Source organism: Lutjanus erythropterus, chromosome 2 (assembly GCF_056507025.1).
Source record: "Lutjanus erythropterus isolate fLutEry1 chromosome 2, fLutEry1.hap2, whole genome shotgun sequence".
Classification (NCBI taxonomy): domain Eukaryota; kingdom Metazoa; phylum Chordata; class Actinopteri; order Lutjaniformes; family Lutjanidae; genus Lutjanus; species Lutjanus erythropterus.
In genome coordinates, this window is record NC_139318.1 from 4701577 (window position 1) to 4717880 (window position 16304).

At 38.2% G+C, this 16304-nt stretch overlaps 1 protein-coding gene across 1 annotated transcript in view; it reads left to right on the forward strand.

The window, feature by feature from the left end:
- The window catches only part of LOC146331061 (copine-9-like), a 295949-nt gene that overhangs the window by 102338 nt on the left and 177307 nt on the right, over positions 1 to 16304 (forward strand). The window contains exons 5-6 of the mRNA XM_084726649.1: positions 11299 to 11338; positions 14878 to 14880. Coding sequence (XP_084582775.1) covers positions 11299 to 11338; positions 14878 to 14880 — 43 coding nt within the window. The remainder of the gene's footprint in view (positions 1 to 11298; positions 11339 to 14877; positions 14881 to 16304) is intronic.

A 16304-nucleotide genomic window follows, 5' to 3' on the forward strand; every position in this document is an offset into this window, starting at 1 on the left:
TAACTTCTTATATCAGTGGTTTATGTTGGAAAACAGTTGCAGTTTTAGCCAATAAATCTACTTGGTTACATAAAGGAAAAGATCATGGTTTGGGTCAAAATAACTACAATGGACGTCATGTCCTTAATGAGATTTTAAGTTACTCCAAAATTAAAATAAACCTAGTCTACTGAGTGAAAGTCCTGTGCTCATTTGAGCCAACCATTAGGCAATGCCATCATTTTGAATAAAGTTATCTGACACATAGAAGTTGCAGCTGTGTTACTGTTTAATTGATGGAAAACAAAAATGTAAAATTAAATTCATTTATTACAATAGGGAACTTGGACAACTGAAGAATTATTTGGAGGTTAAAAAGAAATTGTCAGGTCATTTCTGCTACGTTTCCTTGCTACTTAATTAAATCTGACTAGATAAAGAATCATTAAAATGTTTCCACATATAACTTTATTTTGACATGACTTCTTCCAACTATAAAAGCAGTTTATTAGCCCCATAAAATACCTGTAAATCATCTCATTTCAGCCAAATGGTGTGCTGGTCCATGGCAACAAGTGTCATTGGGTCCTTTAGATAGAATCTATGAAGTAAGGGTGCTCATTTCCTATATATTGGTTTATTCTAAGTATTTAAACCCACCAAGACTTGTCTGAGAAGGCTAACTGCAAATCAGACACAAAGCATTGTAAGCTAGACACCGTCAGTACCATATCCTATAATGACATCACCGTCACCAACAATTTGTTTTTTCACATAAATGCTCACACAAAATTCTTCTGTCATGTTTACTACGTCCACTAGGGGGCAGAGCCTTTTGATAAAAAGAAATAAGCTGCTTGCACCATTAACCAACGCAGAAGTTTTTTTTAGTGAGGACAGGCTGGTCCAAACAAATCACAGCCATGATTCAGGTCATTGTAATGTACTTTACCAAATCCCAAAGAGTCAGTGAGAGCACATGTCTGAGTGATGGGATTTGTTTTTCATATAATATGATTGCAGGTTCCAAGTCAAAAAAAGAACCATGAGTGTGGGACCAGGAGGGGGTAGATGATGGTGATTGTTATGTTTAGAGACTGGTGTCTTCCAACAGATTTCAGGTTTGATACAACAGTGTCTGAACTACGTAAAACAGTGTCTGAACCCGACATTAGAGAGGAATGAAGCTGCTTCAGCCATGGAGGCTGTAATAGTGTGAGCTTAAAGACCCAGCAGGCAAGTCCACTGTAGAATCAAACAAATGACAGTAGTTCTAAGAGAACATAAACCTAGCCATGGGTGCTAATAGCGTAAATTCCATCACACTGAGAGCACAGGTGTTGCAATCATTGGTTATTGTACAAAAACCTAATTAAGGCTGTTCTACATTTTGCTCGTGCACCCTTAAGGAATGAATCAGACCTTAACTTAACACACCGTGCAGTGGTGTGTAATTAGGTTTTTAAATGTGCGCTGCTGCACTCTGCTGTTTCTAAGCCTAGACTGTGAATAAGGGAGTCCTCATCCATGATGCAAACTGAATATGCAAATCACAACATGACCGCCTTCACATTTCCTCTTTAAATTCATTCAGAAGCCGTCCTGAGACCTGCCAAAGCACATTGTGAAATAAACGTACAATGTGCACCAAAACATAATAATAAATGTATCAAATAAAGCAGAGACTGTTGGAGTGAAACAAGTTTAAATGGGGGAAAGTGATTTTTGTAATGCTGTCCATTGTCTCAAACATTTAAAATGTCATTAAAAGCTAATGAGTCTCTGTAATGAAGCAATTAAAATGTGTCCTGCCATTAACGTCCTTTCTCTTCAAGTTGTTAAGGTCACGTCAAAGTAGTTCGCACATCTGAGCTGCACGCATTAAAAAAGTTTCACTTATGCTTGTATTTACAATTATAGCAAAGTTGTATCTAAGCTGAACTGTCTTTTGAATGATGATGTGAAAAGCTTGAGCCATATACAACCAGCCTGTGCATTACATTTAACACAAAGAGATTCATACATTGCCCTTTTAACAATGACAGAATATGAAATACTAATAACACATACAATCGTAACATGTAATTAGGTGGCTCATGTTTTGTCATAAAATCAGTAAAAATTTAAAATAATTACATTATTTATTGTTATTCATTGATTTTTGATAAGATTTCCCCAGTCCTGCCTCAGTTATTGTTGGACTTAACCCATTAAATATCATATTATGGAAAAAGGGAGTTTTTCTTTGAAGCACTTTGTAGTACTGAATTGTGGGGTTAGATTGTTGAACTGTTGTTCACGATTTCTGTGTTCAGGATTTGGGCAGACCTGAAACATGGCTCGGTGATGTGCCGGAGCCATGGCCCCCCAGCACTATATAAGCCCCATGTACCGACACACGAACAACACCCCCTCCCCTTCAGCTCACTTCAGTTCCAACAACCAGACAAAGAATAAAAAAATACCATCCTGTCGCCGTCCTCTGGCTCTGGTGGCTCAAACCTGTCTGGACACGTCCAGTAAAGCTGCTAGATGGAGCCTCCATGTTTCAGGTCATTTTCAGGCAGTAGTGGTGTTGACACTGTGACAGCAGAGTGAACATTCCCCCCAGCGTTTCCGAGCTGAAAAAATTGCAAATTTTTTCATGATTTTGAGACCAGATTATAGCAATTTTTTAAAAATAATTGTTTAATCAATTTGTGTGGGTGGTTAATAACACATGTTTCTGTGTTGTGACAAACTCAGAACACACATTTATTGTTGCTTTACACAATCATTAAATCAACAGCAGTACAAGATCCACAGTTTTACAGAGGATGTTCCCTATATTTAGTTTGTCAAGCCTCACTTCTGCTGCTTGTTCCTTACATAACCCATTCTCAGTGACAAGACCCCGAGTCAACTCAAGCACATCTGATGATGATTAACTTATCCTTATATAACAGGGTTGTATAGCGAGATTTAGATGTAATTCCCTCTTTGCTACTCATAAAAAACCTGTTAAACTTATATACAGTAGATGTCTACCCACTATTTTCTAATTATTTGCATACTGTGATAAAATCATCTCCACTGAAGGTGCGCTAAGTAGTTTTCAACCCACTCTTGCTGTTGAATATCTGAGTGACAGTTCAGAAGGGGTTAGGGGAAAAAAATGTACCTTCCGTTGACATTATCTTGTTACAGATAATGATCCTAAGATCAAGAATGTACGGTGGCCGACAAGAGCAAACGTGCGGCATATACAGAAAGGCACTGCATATACAGAAGTGTGTTGCATATAGGAAAAGAAATGCAAAAGGAACACGCTGCAAATACAGAAACGTACTGCAAATAAGAAAACAAGTGCAAAAAGAAAATGCTGCATATCCAGTCATACAATGGAGGTGCTCCAGGCCCCTAGGGGGCAGTGCTGAGCTTCCACCTGAGAGACAGACAATGGACGTATCAATGTATGCAATCAAATCACTGGGGTCTCCCGGAAAGTTAATTTCAGTAATGTTAGCTAACATTACCACTATGGATACACTACTCTTGTAGAAGTCACACTAATGTCAGCTATGTAAATCTGCTGCTCTGTCATAATGCTGTAAAAAATTGAGGCCGAATGTTCAAAGAAAAAGAAAGAAAGCAAAAAAAAAAGAATATTTACGTTTTTATGTGGCCTCTTCCAACTCCAACTTTCCTCCAACCAGAACTTTCTTCTTCTCACTTACTCCCTCACCTGCTCCATAACATACGTTGGTGCGTGTGTTGTCTGTCTCAGCACTGCCCCCTAGAGGCTTGGAGTGCTTCCATTGTATGACTGGATATGCAGCGTTTTCCTTTTGCATTTGTTTTCTTAAATGCAAACAGCAGTTTCTGTAGATTTTAAATACATTAATTAGCCGTGCATTTGACACAAACTCTGGAACTCTTCTGTCACTTTGAGTTGGTCATTAATACCTCTGATGAAAATAGCAAGTGGAAAATTGCGGGTTTTGTCAAATGCGTGAAAACTCAAGCTTTGTTGTGTAACTGTTACTTGATAACTTTATAATCCACTCTGTCACTATGTTTGCTGATGGAGGAATATAGAGCTGTTCTTTTCTGGACATATCATGCAGTGCTACAGAAATACATACACACAAAACACTTTTATGAAAGAATTGGGTTTTTATTTAATTTCAGTTGGTTTCAGTTGAGGGGGTAGTTTAAATTGTTGTGAAAAAAGTAGAGCACATAATTAAATAAAATAATTTGCGGGCCAGATTATATTATGTTTTTGGCATCATTCAATAATTATGAGTTTTAGAATTTTAATTTATACTGCACTTGTTCATTGGCAGCTCCTCTAAATGTTGTGTTTTGCTAATTAGTACCTTACCATTACTATTGTTGAATTGAAAAAGAGCCAGTGAATAAAAAGAATAAAAAGTTAATGGACTTAAGATTGTACATTTTTATGTCCCCACATAAACTTTGAGCCTCTCTGTGATGTAGTCTCCCTCCACACATGGTGGCTCGTGATGCCTGTTCAAAATGTAACCAGTCATTACAGTGTTGATTTTCACTGGCTGACACTCACATAACAGTAATGTGATTCTGCTGCACTAATCACCACCATGATGACGATATAAATCAGCTTTAATTACCTTGCTGCACATTTTACACGCTGTAATGCTCTTACTGCTGAGTTTTATGAGAGTGAGTAACTGTCTTGGCACAAAGCCACAAAGAGGAAGAAATCCAAGTTTTTTAATAAAGCAGAATCTCAGGAGTGTCTGCTACAAAGACAGCTACACCCCAAATCCCTGACGCAGATTCTGATTTGGTGCAGCTCAAAAATGTTGCTCTCAGTTCGCAAAGGACCCGTGTCATCTATCTATCTATATATACATATGTATATATATATATATATATATATATATATATATATATATATATATATATATATATATATATATAGACATATATATATATATACATATATATATATATATATATATATGTATACATATAAAAGACCCATTTGAATGAAGACTTGTGGAGATGTAGAAGTTAAATGATTTTTCATGTTTATAAAAAATACAGCGATGGACTTTTGAATTGAATACAGACAAACTTTTGTCACAATGCAGCAGATGTGTTGAAGAAACTTCAGCTCTTCAGTACGGCTGATTTTTACAAGTTTGGATTGTGAAATGTCTAGAAAATTCTTTATTTTTCATGTTGATATCTAAATGTGTTCATGAGTTATTACAAATTTCTGAAAATGAGATATTTTGATAAAAAATCATTGGCTCATAAAATCTCAACGGATTGACAAATCAAAATTCCTTTGATAGCTTTGGATCAGTAAAGTCTGTAGATGATGCTGACTTATTTTCAGGACGACCGGCCTGACAGACTGAGATGAGTTTGTGAAAACAGATTTTTGATAAAATTTAGAGAAAGTCATAAAAGTTGACATTTTAAAAGCAGAAGACTGAGTGAGAAAAGATTCAGATGAATTGAATGATTAAGATGGCAAAAGAATTTCGAGTAAATGCCAAGCCATTTGAAGATAATTGCAAAAATGTAAACTTGATTATTGTAGCGTCACCTTGAGGTCAACGAGGTTATTTTTGATGCCTGAGTAGTGGATGGAATTTTCAACCCACCTTACAGTTTTTGCTGCACAAACACTTTTAGCTGAGAAAAATAATGAGAGGAAGAAAAAAGGAAGAATATCAGAACAAAAAAATAGGGCAAGTGACGCTGCTTTGACTCCTAATTACAATTTCATTTAGCAGCAACATACATCTGAGAGCTGATACAACACACAAACAACAACAACACAACTACTGATAACACAGATATGAGAATCTTTGTTTTAAAATATTTTTTCAATGAAAAATTTGGCCCTTTAAAGTTGTGTCCTAGATTTTTGTCAACTCCATCAGATTTTTACAAAAACATGATTTAATCAGGCATAAAAACTTTCTATTTTTTTTTTGACAAATTTGTTCAATAATATTTCTATCAGATGTGTCTCAATCATAACATGTCAACTCTGTAGTCCTTCTAAATCAAAGCTAAATAAGAATTGTGGTTTAAAAATGTGTATTTTGATTAACATTAAGAGAACTCTGAGACACTTTAAAAAATAAAATGGCTGCTCACCAAGGCTATGCTGTGAAATGAAAAATGAATCATTTTGTCAGCTGTAAGACTGTAGGAGGCTACATTTCTTAAAAACTTTAATCACTTGGCCCATTACAAGGTGTTTTAGCCAAGTGTCTGATCTTTTAAAATATATTTTCCAGCATAATTGAAGAGTAAAAATCAAACCCCCCTCAAAGTACAGTTTTGTCCCAGTTTTCAAGAATGAGTGAAATACAAACAAAATAAAGAAAAGGAGGATCTGAAGGAATATGAAGGTGACTTCCACTGTATGAAAACACAAATTATTTCCATTGTTCACCTTCATTTCTGAAGAGAAGCCCTCCAGCTCCTCCACTGCCTGCCATGTAAATCAAGGTCATTAGATTTTTTAGCAACTCTATTGCTCCTGCGCACTCAAATCTCATTTGGCCATCGCTCACAGGCTTATCCTACTGTGTGGTAATTTCATTTGATCCCACCCAAGCTCGGCATCGAGCTCAATTTGACATCGCAGGAGAAGGAGATTTGTACAAAGCGGGTGTTGGGTGGGGGTTGAAATGGAGGAGCGGAGAGATTGAAGACTAGTGGTGATACACACAGGATGGAGATATAATGAAAGTGTGTGTGTGGAGAGGCGGGGGGTGCGGAGTGACTGTTTTAAATGGCAGAGAGCACTGCATTTGGCACTTTTGGGCAGGCTGCAGTGCCACGGTTGGTGGTGTATGTAGCTGGTGGCTCTCTTACATTCCCTCTCAATTCCATTATTTCCATTAGTCCCCGGCTTTTACCTCCCTCTTCAAAGCCCTATAACCCGACACTTGGCACACGTCGAGCTGAGAAAAAAAAAGAAACCCAGAAAGCAGCAGGCAATCAAAGTGATTTTAGTGGGTACTGGAGTTATATTCATTTTCCAAAATAACTCCCATCATTTTATGCCCTCTCGATCGTCGTGGCTAGAAATGGAGCTGGAGCGTACCGTACAATTCTGAAACCTGTATTTTCGCCTTATCCTGACGCAGGGTTTGCCGGCCAGTTCGTCACACAGTTGTCAGTCCCGTCACGCCACAACGCCGTGTTTGTCTCTTTTCTGACCATGCAGAACCCTCACCTGTCCATCACAGGGCTCCAAGTATTGGAGAGAGAAAAGGGACCAAATATTGAATCCAGGAGAGAAAGATGAAGGGAAACCTGATTTTAATATTCTTCTTTTTATATTCTTTAATATCAGGGAGTGCCATTGTAATATTGTTGTGTTGTTGTTTTTGAGAGAAAGGAGAGGTGGAGAGGAGGGATTGTACCCTGTCTCCTCCCTAATTCAGAATGTTTTATACCCCAGTTAAAGGTACAGTTCACACCAAAATCAAAATAAGTTTATTTATTCTGGCCTGTAGTGCTCCTTATCCATCCAGATCTTTTTGATATGAGCTGCAGAGTTTTTGAGACATCATCTGTAGAGATGTCTGCTGTCTCTCCAGTATAATGGAACAACATGGCACTTGGCTTGTGGTGCTCAAAGCGCCAAAATATACATTTGAAAAATTCAAAACCTGTGTCTCATTCCAAAAATCATGACGTGGTTACTGAAGATGATCTACAGACCCTGTTGTGAGTAGTTTCATATTTTTGTTTCTGTTAGAATCTACTGAAACTACTTAAGCACAACATACACAACATACAAACTAGGGCTGCACAATTAGGGAAAAGAAGTCATATTGTGATTATTTTGACTGAATTTGTGATCATGATATGCAACACATTAGTAGAAATAATCAGTTTTGCATTACAATTTTCATATTAACTGAAAAAAATCAGTCTGGAAAACAAGATTTTTATCCCAGGTCATCTCTGCAGCACTACAGTACCTCATTATAATTATGTTTTCTCACACATTCTTCCTTTTTCAAAGAAATTTGATTTGGTTTTGGTTCTGCAATTTGGATTTCATACTTGGCCATATCATGATTTTATTGCAATTGCGATTAATTGTGAAGCTTTAATTAAAAACACAACTTTATTTATGTAAAGGAGGGATACAGTTTGGGCTCTGAGCTCTTGTAAATCTATGAGATTTAATCTTATTCAATATACGATCTTGAATAGAGCATGTATTACCCCTGTCACATTATCTAAGATTTATGTTGGTATACAATGTGGCAGCTGTGGTTTGTCACTCCACCTGCTTTGTGACTCTCCAGCAGTCAAAAATCTCTGGTTAGAAGTAATATCCCTTATGTCGAGAGCTGCAGCGATTAAACGATTAATTGATTCTTAAAGTAATTAATCAACTATTTGGATAATGAATTGATCGATTCAAGTAATTTTTTAAGAAAACAAATCAAAATTTTCTGATTTCAGCTTCTTAAATGTGAATATTTTCTGTTTTGTTTAATCCTCTCTGACAGTAAACTGAATATTCTTGGGTTGTGGACAAAACAAGACATTTGAGGATGTCATCTTTGACTATGGGAAACATTGATCACCATTTTTCACCATTTTCTGACATTTTATTATCAAACGACTACTAGTCAATTACTCAATAAATTAAGCAACCAATTAATCGACTGTGAAAATGAACGTTTTTTTAATGTTAATTTGTCAGTCTGTCCCAAAGCCTACCTTCTGGGCCAAAAACAGACAATGTTGTCAGAGTAATTGTTGCTGTGGACATTGGGTTGCTTATGCACAAAAAGGTTAATCCTCTTAAACTGGAAGCAGTGCAAACCAGCCTGCTTCTCCACAGACTCTTGGCTGGAAGAATATTTGGACCTACTGAATATGGAACAGACAGCCTGCCTGTTAAAAGACGAATGATAACATCTGATAACATCTGCCCTAGCAAGTATGTCTTGGGAAATAACATAATCTTCCTCTCCACTCCTCTCTAATTTGTCACCTTTTTTCTTTATTTTTGTTTATTTTCAGTGTATGACAGGAGAAGGAGAAAGGAAAAAGATAGGACAAATAATATTGGGATTACTTGTGACTTTTTATTGAATAGTAATTTTTGGGTTTAATTCTCTCTGGGAAAAAAGTACTATATTTTGACCTGATGATATGCTGTGACAGTTTTTGTTTGTCAAAATTCTGATTTGATTTGAACATTGTACTTGTTCATACAGCGTTTTCCATAATACCTTTGATACTTGTCCTGCTCTCGCTCTGGTTGTCCATTTAGTGTTAGGCAGCACCCCTAGTGGATATCATAAGTACAACAAAAGAAGGGCAGGTATAAACAGCAACAAAGTCTACTTTTAGAGGAGGTGGGGTGAATAGATGGCTGACTCAAACAAGCGCAGGGTTTTCACCAAAGAGACCAGGGTTCAAGTTCTGTGTGGAACAAAATGTAAACTTATGTAAACAGAAGCAGAAGTTAAATGAGTCTGGATGAGAAAATGTTTGAGGAGACACATCAGCACAGGTTGTTTATTCTTCATCCAGAACAGGAGGTGAGATTTTAACTGTCCCTCTGTGAACAGCAGTCTGCTGCTGGATAACATTAGCATGAAGAGCTAAAAGTTCACTGCTGTTCTGCGACATTGTCAGCTGCTCTGTCTCCTTGTCTGTCTTCTCGTTATCCTGTTCTTGGAATCTATTGAGAACGCTGACCTCATGCAAGCATGTGTGCATGTGTTTGTGTGAACAGTGCTGATGTGGCTGTGACATCACTGTCTGTGTTGCTGCAAGCATGATGTGACCGTTTCTCAGATCATGTGTGTGAATTTGACCAATACAGAATCAGTAACTGGTCAGGGACGGTCATGCTGAAAACCGTTAGGTTTCAGTCCTGGTCGATTGGTGTATTTCTAGCACAAACGTGTCCTTGTTACAAAGAGGGAAAAAAAGCATTATTTTTCTTGCACAATGTGTTTTCACATGCAAATTAGATGGATAATTATGTATGCATTTTTTAAGGAAAGAAGTGCTGGTGTAAGAATAGGGAAAAAATGTGAAAACAAATATTGGGAAATAGAGGAAAGGCAGCTGTTAAAGGCAGAGGAGCTCGGGACATAAACAAACTGTCCTCCAACATTCAGTCTTCCAGACAGTTGTTTCACTTTGAAATGCAAAAATCGTTGCAGAGTGAATGAAAAAGCATCAGTAACTGGGGAAGTTATGTGCCGAGTGTTTAAAGTGTTCTAGACATTGAAGGCTGTGCTGTTGAAATGTTTAAAGTCTGGCAGTCATACTTTATTGTCGTAGCTCTGAGCTCACCCCTGGCTAACAGGGGAGCAGCTGGTCCACAGGGCTTCAGCACAAGCACTACAACACAGAGGCTTTGTCACTCATCTTCTCCGACTGCCTGCTCTCTTGAGGACCGAACCCTGCTGAGATGTACACTGCATCTTTATAATAAAGTTGAAATAAGTAGCTGAGTACAGTACTCAGTGCTGCTCCTCCTCTGAGTCAATAAAGAATTCCTTTTACACCCTCCACGCTCCGTAGACTTTCTCGGAACTCCTGCAGGAGTGGGGATGTTAATTACTGTCAGGTTAAATATGTGGCTCCGTAACTGAAGTGGAGAAAGAGATCATAAAGCAGGTGGGAAGATTGTAGCCAGTTTCTGCAGAGCTCAGTGTCGTCCTTCATCCTCTGCCGCCGACTTCAGAAAGACGCTGACAGCAAAACGAGCTGGGCCGAGAGGGAGACGGAGAGATCCAGAGAGAGATGAGGAGCTCAAGAATACATGATCTTTGTGTAATGTTATTCGACACACGAGTGGAATTCCTTTGTCAAACATGAACAGAATCCTTTTCAAAGAAGTCCCTGGTGACGGCTCTTAAGAGGAGCTGCTCCGGGAGACAGTAGCCTTAAGAAAGAGGAAGAAGAGGATGTGACTTCAATCTGCACCTTGATCCCACAGTTCATTCCATAGCAATGCTGCTCCACATTCATACTGTACATGTATTTTTCATCACTATTATGTATATACAGAATACTGTATATCCCCCAGTGTATACTATATGTAATTATTTAATCTGCATGCAAGAGTTTCATCTTTGTATTCCCAGGAGAGATGTCCATTTTGCCATGAGTTGCTTGTCAAATAAAGTACACTGGGGAGTTTTTCTTGTTTTCTTTAAGGTTGTGTTCTGTGCTTTCTTTTTATGGATGTGTGTTTCATTATGTTAGGTGATAGCAGTGTGTGTTCTCAAGAAAAATCACTTAAGTCCATTGTTTTTTGTTCAATTGCAGGTACAATGTGGATACCAGGAGCTCCAACCTTTCCAAACACGTAAGCAGCCATTGAGAAATTGCATTATGTTCCACAAAGACATGTGACAACTGACAAGAGGTGGTGAAAACCATCAGATGAGTCAAAAATCTGATTATAAGAAAGAAATAAAGTTTTATAAGTTTCCCTTAACTTCCAGTCCGTGGGCTGAACGCATTAAAACAAAATCCAAAAATACATAGTTTTGACCTGTAGTGTAGTTTATTCATCTGGATACTTTTGGTGTGAGTTGCAGAGTTTTGGAGATATCGGCTGTAGAGATGTCTGCCTTCTCTCCAGTATAGTGGAACCAGATGGCACTCAGCTTTGTGGTGCTCAAGGAACCAGCAAAATACCTTTGAAAAATTCAAAACCAGTGTCACTTTCCAAAAATCATGACCCAGTTACTCAGGATAATCCAGGCACCTGTTTGTGAGCAGTTTCTTGTAAAAACTACTTTCTGAAGTTCTGGTAGATTCTAAAGTAATTCAGGTATATTCTACTGCAGAAAGACAGTTGTTCCTACATGAAGAGGTTAAATCTCAGCTAATGAGGATGCCATCCTCAGTAGTCATCTACTCATCCATGAGTAGATGCACACGTCCTTCTGCCTGGTAATACTGTTGGCTGGTATAGTGCGGTCGAAATAAAATAGTTCCTACGTGAAACTGCTCATGCTATTTTGGTGTCAACTGTCCCTTGTTTTTCAAATCCTATATTTTGGCTTTAGCAATTGACTGTATAAGATAGAGACATGACACCTCCCTGAATGTTAAGCCAAACAGTCCTTGATGGCTGGCTGCAGCAATAAACCCCACCCCCTTCATGTTAGTAAATGGAAGATAGGCTAAACTAAAAGTCAAAGTACACAGCAAAAGTCTTTTTGCCAAAGATGATTTTTATCATCTGGGGTACTTCTTATCATGCTGGTGTTTGTTCAATTGTCCATTTTTATGATCGGTTAGGTTGGAATTAGTTCTTTGATCCTTTAAAACAGGGTTTCACATCATGATTGGCAGCTGAGCTCTGCTTGTGATCAGGCTGCTAAGGTGTATGGACAGGAACTGAATACCGCGTGTCCAACTCTGATCACTGCTGGCTCACCAGCATAGCATGGCAGCGCTCATATCCAGGATATTTTGGCTTATTTTTTTGTCCATCTGGAGGAAGTGGAGACGTGTCGACCATTTTTCTCTGTGGTGCAGGTGAACAGTCCATGTGGACACCAAAAGAGGGGAACACATTAGCTGAAATGCAATCTCAGACCCCATTGGCTATGGTCTGAAAACAGTTTAGCTTTTTTCAGCTCTTTTAAAAAAATCTCTACATTCATGTGCAGGTGTTTGTTTATAGAGATTAGCCAAATGTCTTCTGCCATCCTCTCTTCTGTCTCAAGCTGGTATTTGGACTATAGACAATGACGGGCACCCAGAAATGGAAGTCTTGGGTCAGATCTCCAAAATCTGAATAACTGTTGGCTAAACTGGAAGCTCTGAAACATTGATCTTTGCCCCGGAGGATCAGACAGTTGCTTTTAGCTCATTTTATTTTAGATTTTAAACTCTTATTTTTCAGTCTTAGCTTAAAGCTAGATACAAATATGGACGGAGCATTCTGTTCGCACTCTGTGTTCATTTTGTCTGTATTTGTGCATGTTTTCTGAAAACATATGGATATGTGGAGCAGTTCCTCCAATAGTCCTGGGGACAGTGTAGCAGTTTAGCCAATACAGCCTTTTACAGTTTGTTAACAATGTGGAAGCTGTGCGTGCAGTTTAACAATTGGCAACTGAAGTGTGGCGAACGCAACAGCTTATCAATAGGCGCTGCAAACACAAGGAGTTTTGATCACATCCTCAGTCAGGTCCACCCTTTAATAGCTTGCTGTCATAGACACCGCCCATTTCTGTTGAAATGGTCATGATCCTGTTGTCCTTTACAACTTGAGTTGACGAGTGGATTATAGACATTTTGTTGATTTTAGTGTTTGCAGCTTGATAACTCATGTGGATGACTGGGAGGACTGGTACTTCCTTTACTGAAATGCACACACACTTTTTGATGACGTTGGCTGTAAAAGAGTCTGTAGTTCAGATGAGACACAACAGAGAAGTTAACATGTCGTGATGTGTTTAATGACAACACAGACCACTGCCATCTACAACACTGCCTTCGCTTTTGCTTCTTTCTCAAGATGTTCATTATTATAACCTCCTCCTGTTTCGCCATGTTTGCTGTTGTCAGAAACTTCTGACTCTAAGCGGTGCCCTCTAGTGCACGTATTGCTTCTTATGCCAGTGTTAAGAATGCATGGATGTATGTGGGCAGTCATGGATGTATCTATTTGCATATGTAACATATATGAGCCTTAACACTTGATACCATGATAATGACCGAGCTTTGAGTGACTGAGTCCCATTGGTTTCCTATGGACAGAACAGTGAGGCCTGACTAAGCAGCACCACTACCCTTAGCATGGTGCACGGCTCAGATCTGCTGCTGTGCTCAAAATTGAATTTTTTTTAACTTTTACCTTGTTTGCCGCTGACCTTTCAAAGCACGACCAATGAGATAACAGCTGTATGTGACGACGCAGGCAGAAGAGACCACAGGTGTGTGGAAGTGACACCAGCAGAGGAGAAGCAGACTGATGGTCTCCAAAGAGTGACCTTTTTTACATTTGTGCGATGTCATACTGAGGAAGAACATACATGAATCTCACAATAGTTTCGCAAATCAAGGGTTCCCTTTCAGACATGACCGAAGAAAAGTGTTTCAGGGTTCCCCAAACTTCATATCACATAATTAAAAAAAGACCACAATATCATGAGTAAACCTAATGCATGGTCAGGTCAGGCTATGAGATTTAATCTTATGAACTTAGCTAAATCCAGTGCTAAAATTAGCTTAGGTGTTTGTGTACCAAGTAGACAGGACGTAGCGATTATAGTTCTGTGCTTTGCCTTTCTGCGCTCTACTTAACAATGAGTCCGGGTTAAATTTCTTATCATGTGAAGGCCACTTAACTTCCAGCCTTTTCAGCCAGCCGCCTATAGCTACAGCTATGCTTTGTCTTAGAAATGAAATACCAGCGCAGGTACTGCTGATCATTTACTTTATGCTTCATACTTTGTACTGCTGAACCTACACTGCATAATCCCTTGCAGTAGCTAAGAAATTGTAACTAGCAAGCTAATGCTAATAAAGTTAGATGGATAAACTCCTCCCAACCACCTTGATTATCATATAAGCATTTGGACTATTGGTCCAATGTGATGAAACTGAGAGATGTTAGCTACATGGGACACCTGGTGAATACATGATATATGAATAAATGATAAAACCGTGCACTGAGGCCCACAAAAGACACAGTTCTTTAACCTGCTGACTGAAGTTAAAGGGAAATTCTTAAGCTTTATTCTTAGTTTTGCAATCAATTTGTTTCATTGTTTAACTTTTTTTTGTTTTAAACTATTTTACTGTTGTATATGTGTTCAGGTTTGTGACTCACCTGATCATCTTTTAATGCATTTTGTTAGATTTCAAGCACAAACAATATAGAAAGTATAAATTAAAGGATAACTTGAGTTTAATTTTCTACACAATGATTTATTAGTAATAATAAAATCTTTACAAAAGAATTTTACATCAGCTCAGAACAGCTTTGTCTTTATTTTATTTTTTTATATGAAATATAGTGTTACATTTTTAATATGAGTTTGAGGTGTTTTCGTTGTGTCTTTTCAGCTTCTCCTCTAACTTGTTTCTGCCTTTCTTACTGCCTCCCCACCCGGACGAGCAGAAGGTAGGCTCACATCCTGTCGTATCCCTTTATTTCACTTCACCTCCTCATTATCTGCTGGACACTTCTCGACCCGAGCTGAGGTGTTAGCATGTGTTAAACAGCTGGATGACCTTTCATGGTGTTTGTGTGGCTGCTTAACTGCTTCATATAACAGTGTTCCATAGACCATCTGGGTAGGATTGTGAATGAATCTTCTCATCTCTGAGACTACGACTGTAATCTCAAAATCCCACAGGCAGAATGTTGCATCTTTTTCTCAGTCACCTGCTCATTTCAATGGATTTTTAGTAACATCTCTGCTCACTGTCTCATCTGTGGGGCAAAGCTGGTTGGATACTTTTATGACCAACATATAGGAACACATATCACTTAATAATGCATTACATAAGTTAAAACTAATAATAAACTGTGTGAAGATTTTAATTTTTACAAGATGTTGTTTAGAATGAGATGATATTATTATACATGACATTGTTTTTAGAGTATAAGTTTAAGTGCATTTGACCGTCACCTCTTCTTGTTTTAATTAAATTTAAAGTCACAGGTGTTGTTTGTTAAATGTCAGTGAGTCACTGAGTGAGTAAGTCAATGTATGATTTTGAGATTCAGTTTCCATCCACCTGTTTTTATACCTATTTTCAACTTGTACATTAAGCCCGGCCAAGTAGAAAACACCAGAAATTTGAGAAAAAAGAAAAAATGTATTTCTTGATTTATATACACTCACACTCACACACTCTAATATTTTGTTGGACCACCTTTAGCTTTGATTACAACATGCATTCACCATGGCATCATTTCTATAAGCTTATGCAGTGTCACAACATTTATTTCTGTCCAGAGTTGCATTCATTTTTCACTAAGATCTTGTATTGATGATGGGAGAGTCGGACGCTGTGTAAAGTCTTCTCCAGCACATCCCAAAGATTCTCAGTGGGGTTCAGGTCTGGACTCTGTGGTGGACAATCCATGTGTGAAAATGATGTCTCCTGCTCCCTGAACCTCTCTTTCTCTATTTGAGCCTGATGAATCCTGACATTGTCATCTTGGAACATGTCTGTGTCATCAGGGAAGAAAAAATCCATTGATGTAAAAACCTGTTCATTCAGTATATTCAGGTAGTGAGCTGACCTCATTTTTTGGACACATAACGTTTCTGAACCTCAACCTGAGCAACTGAAGC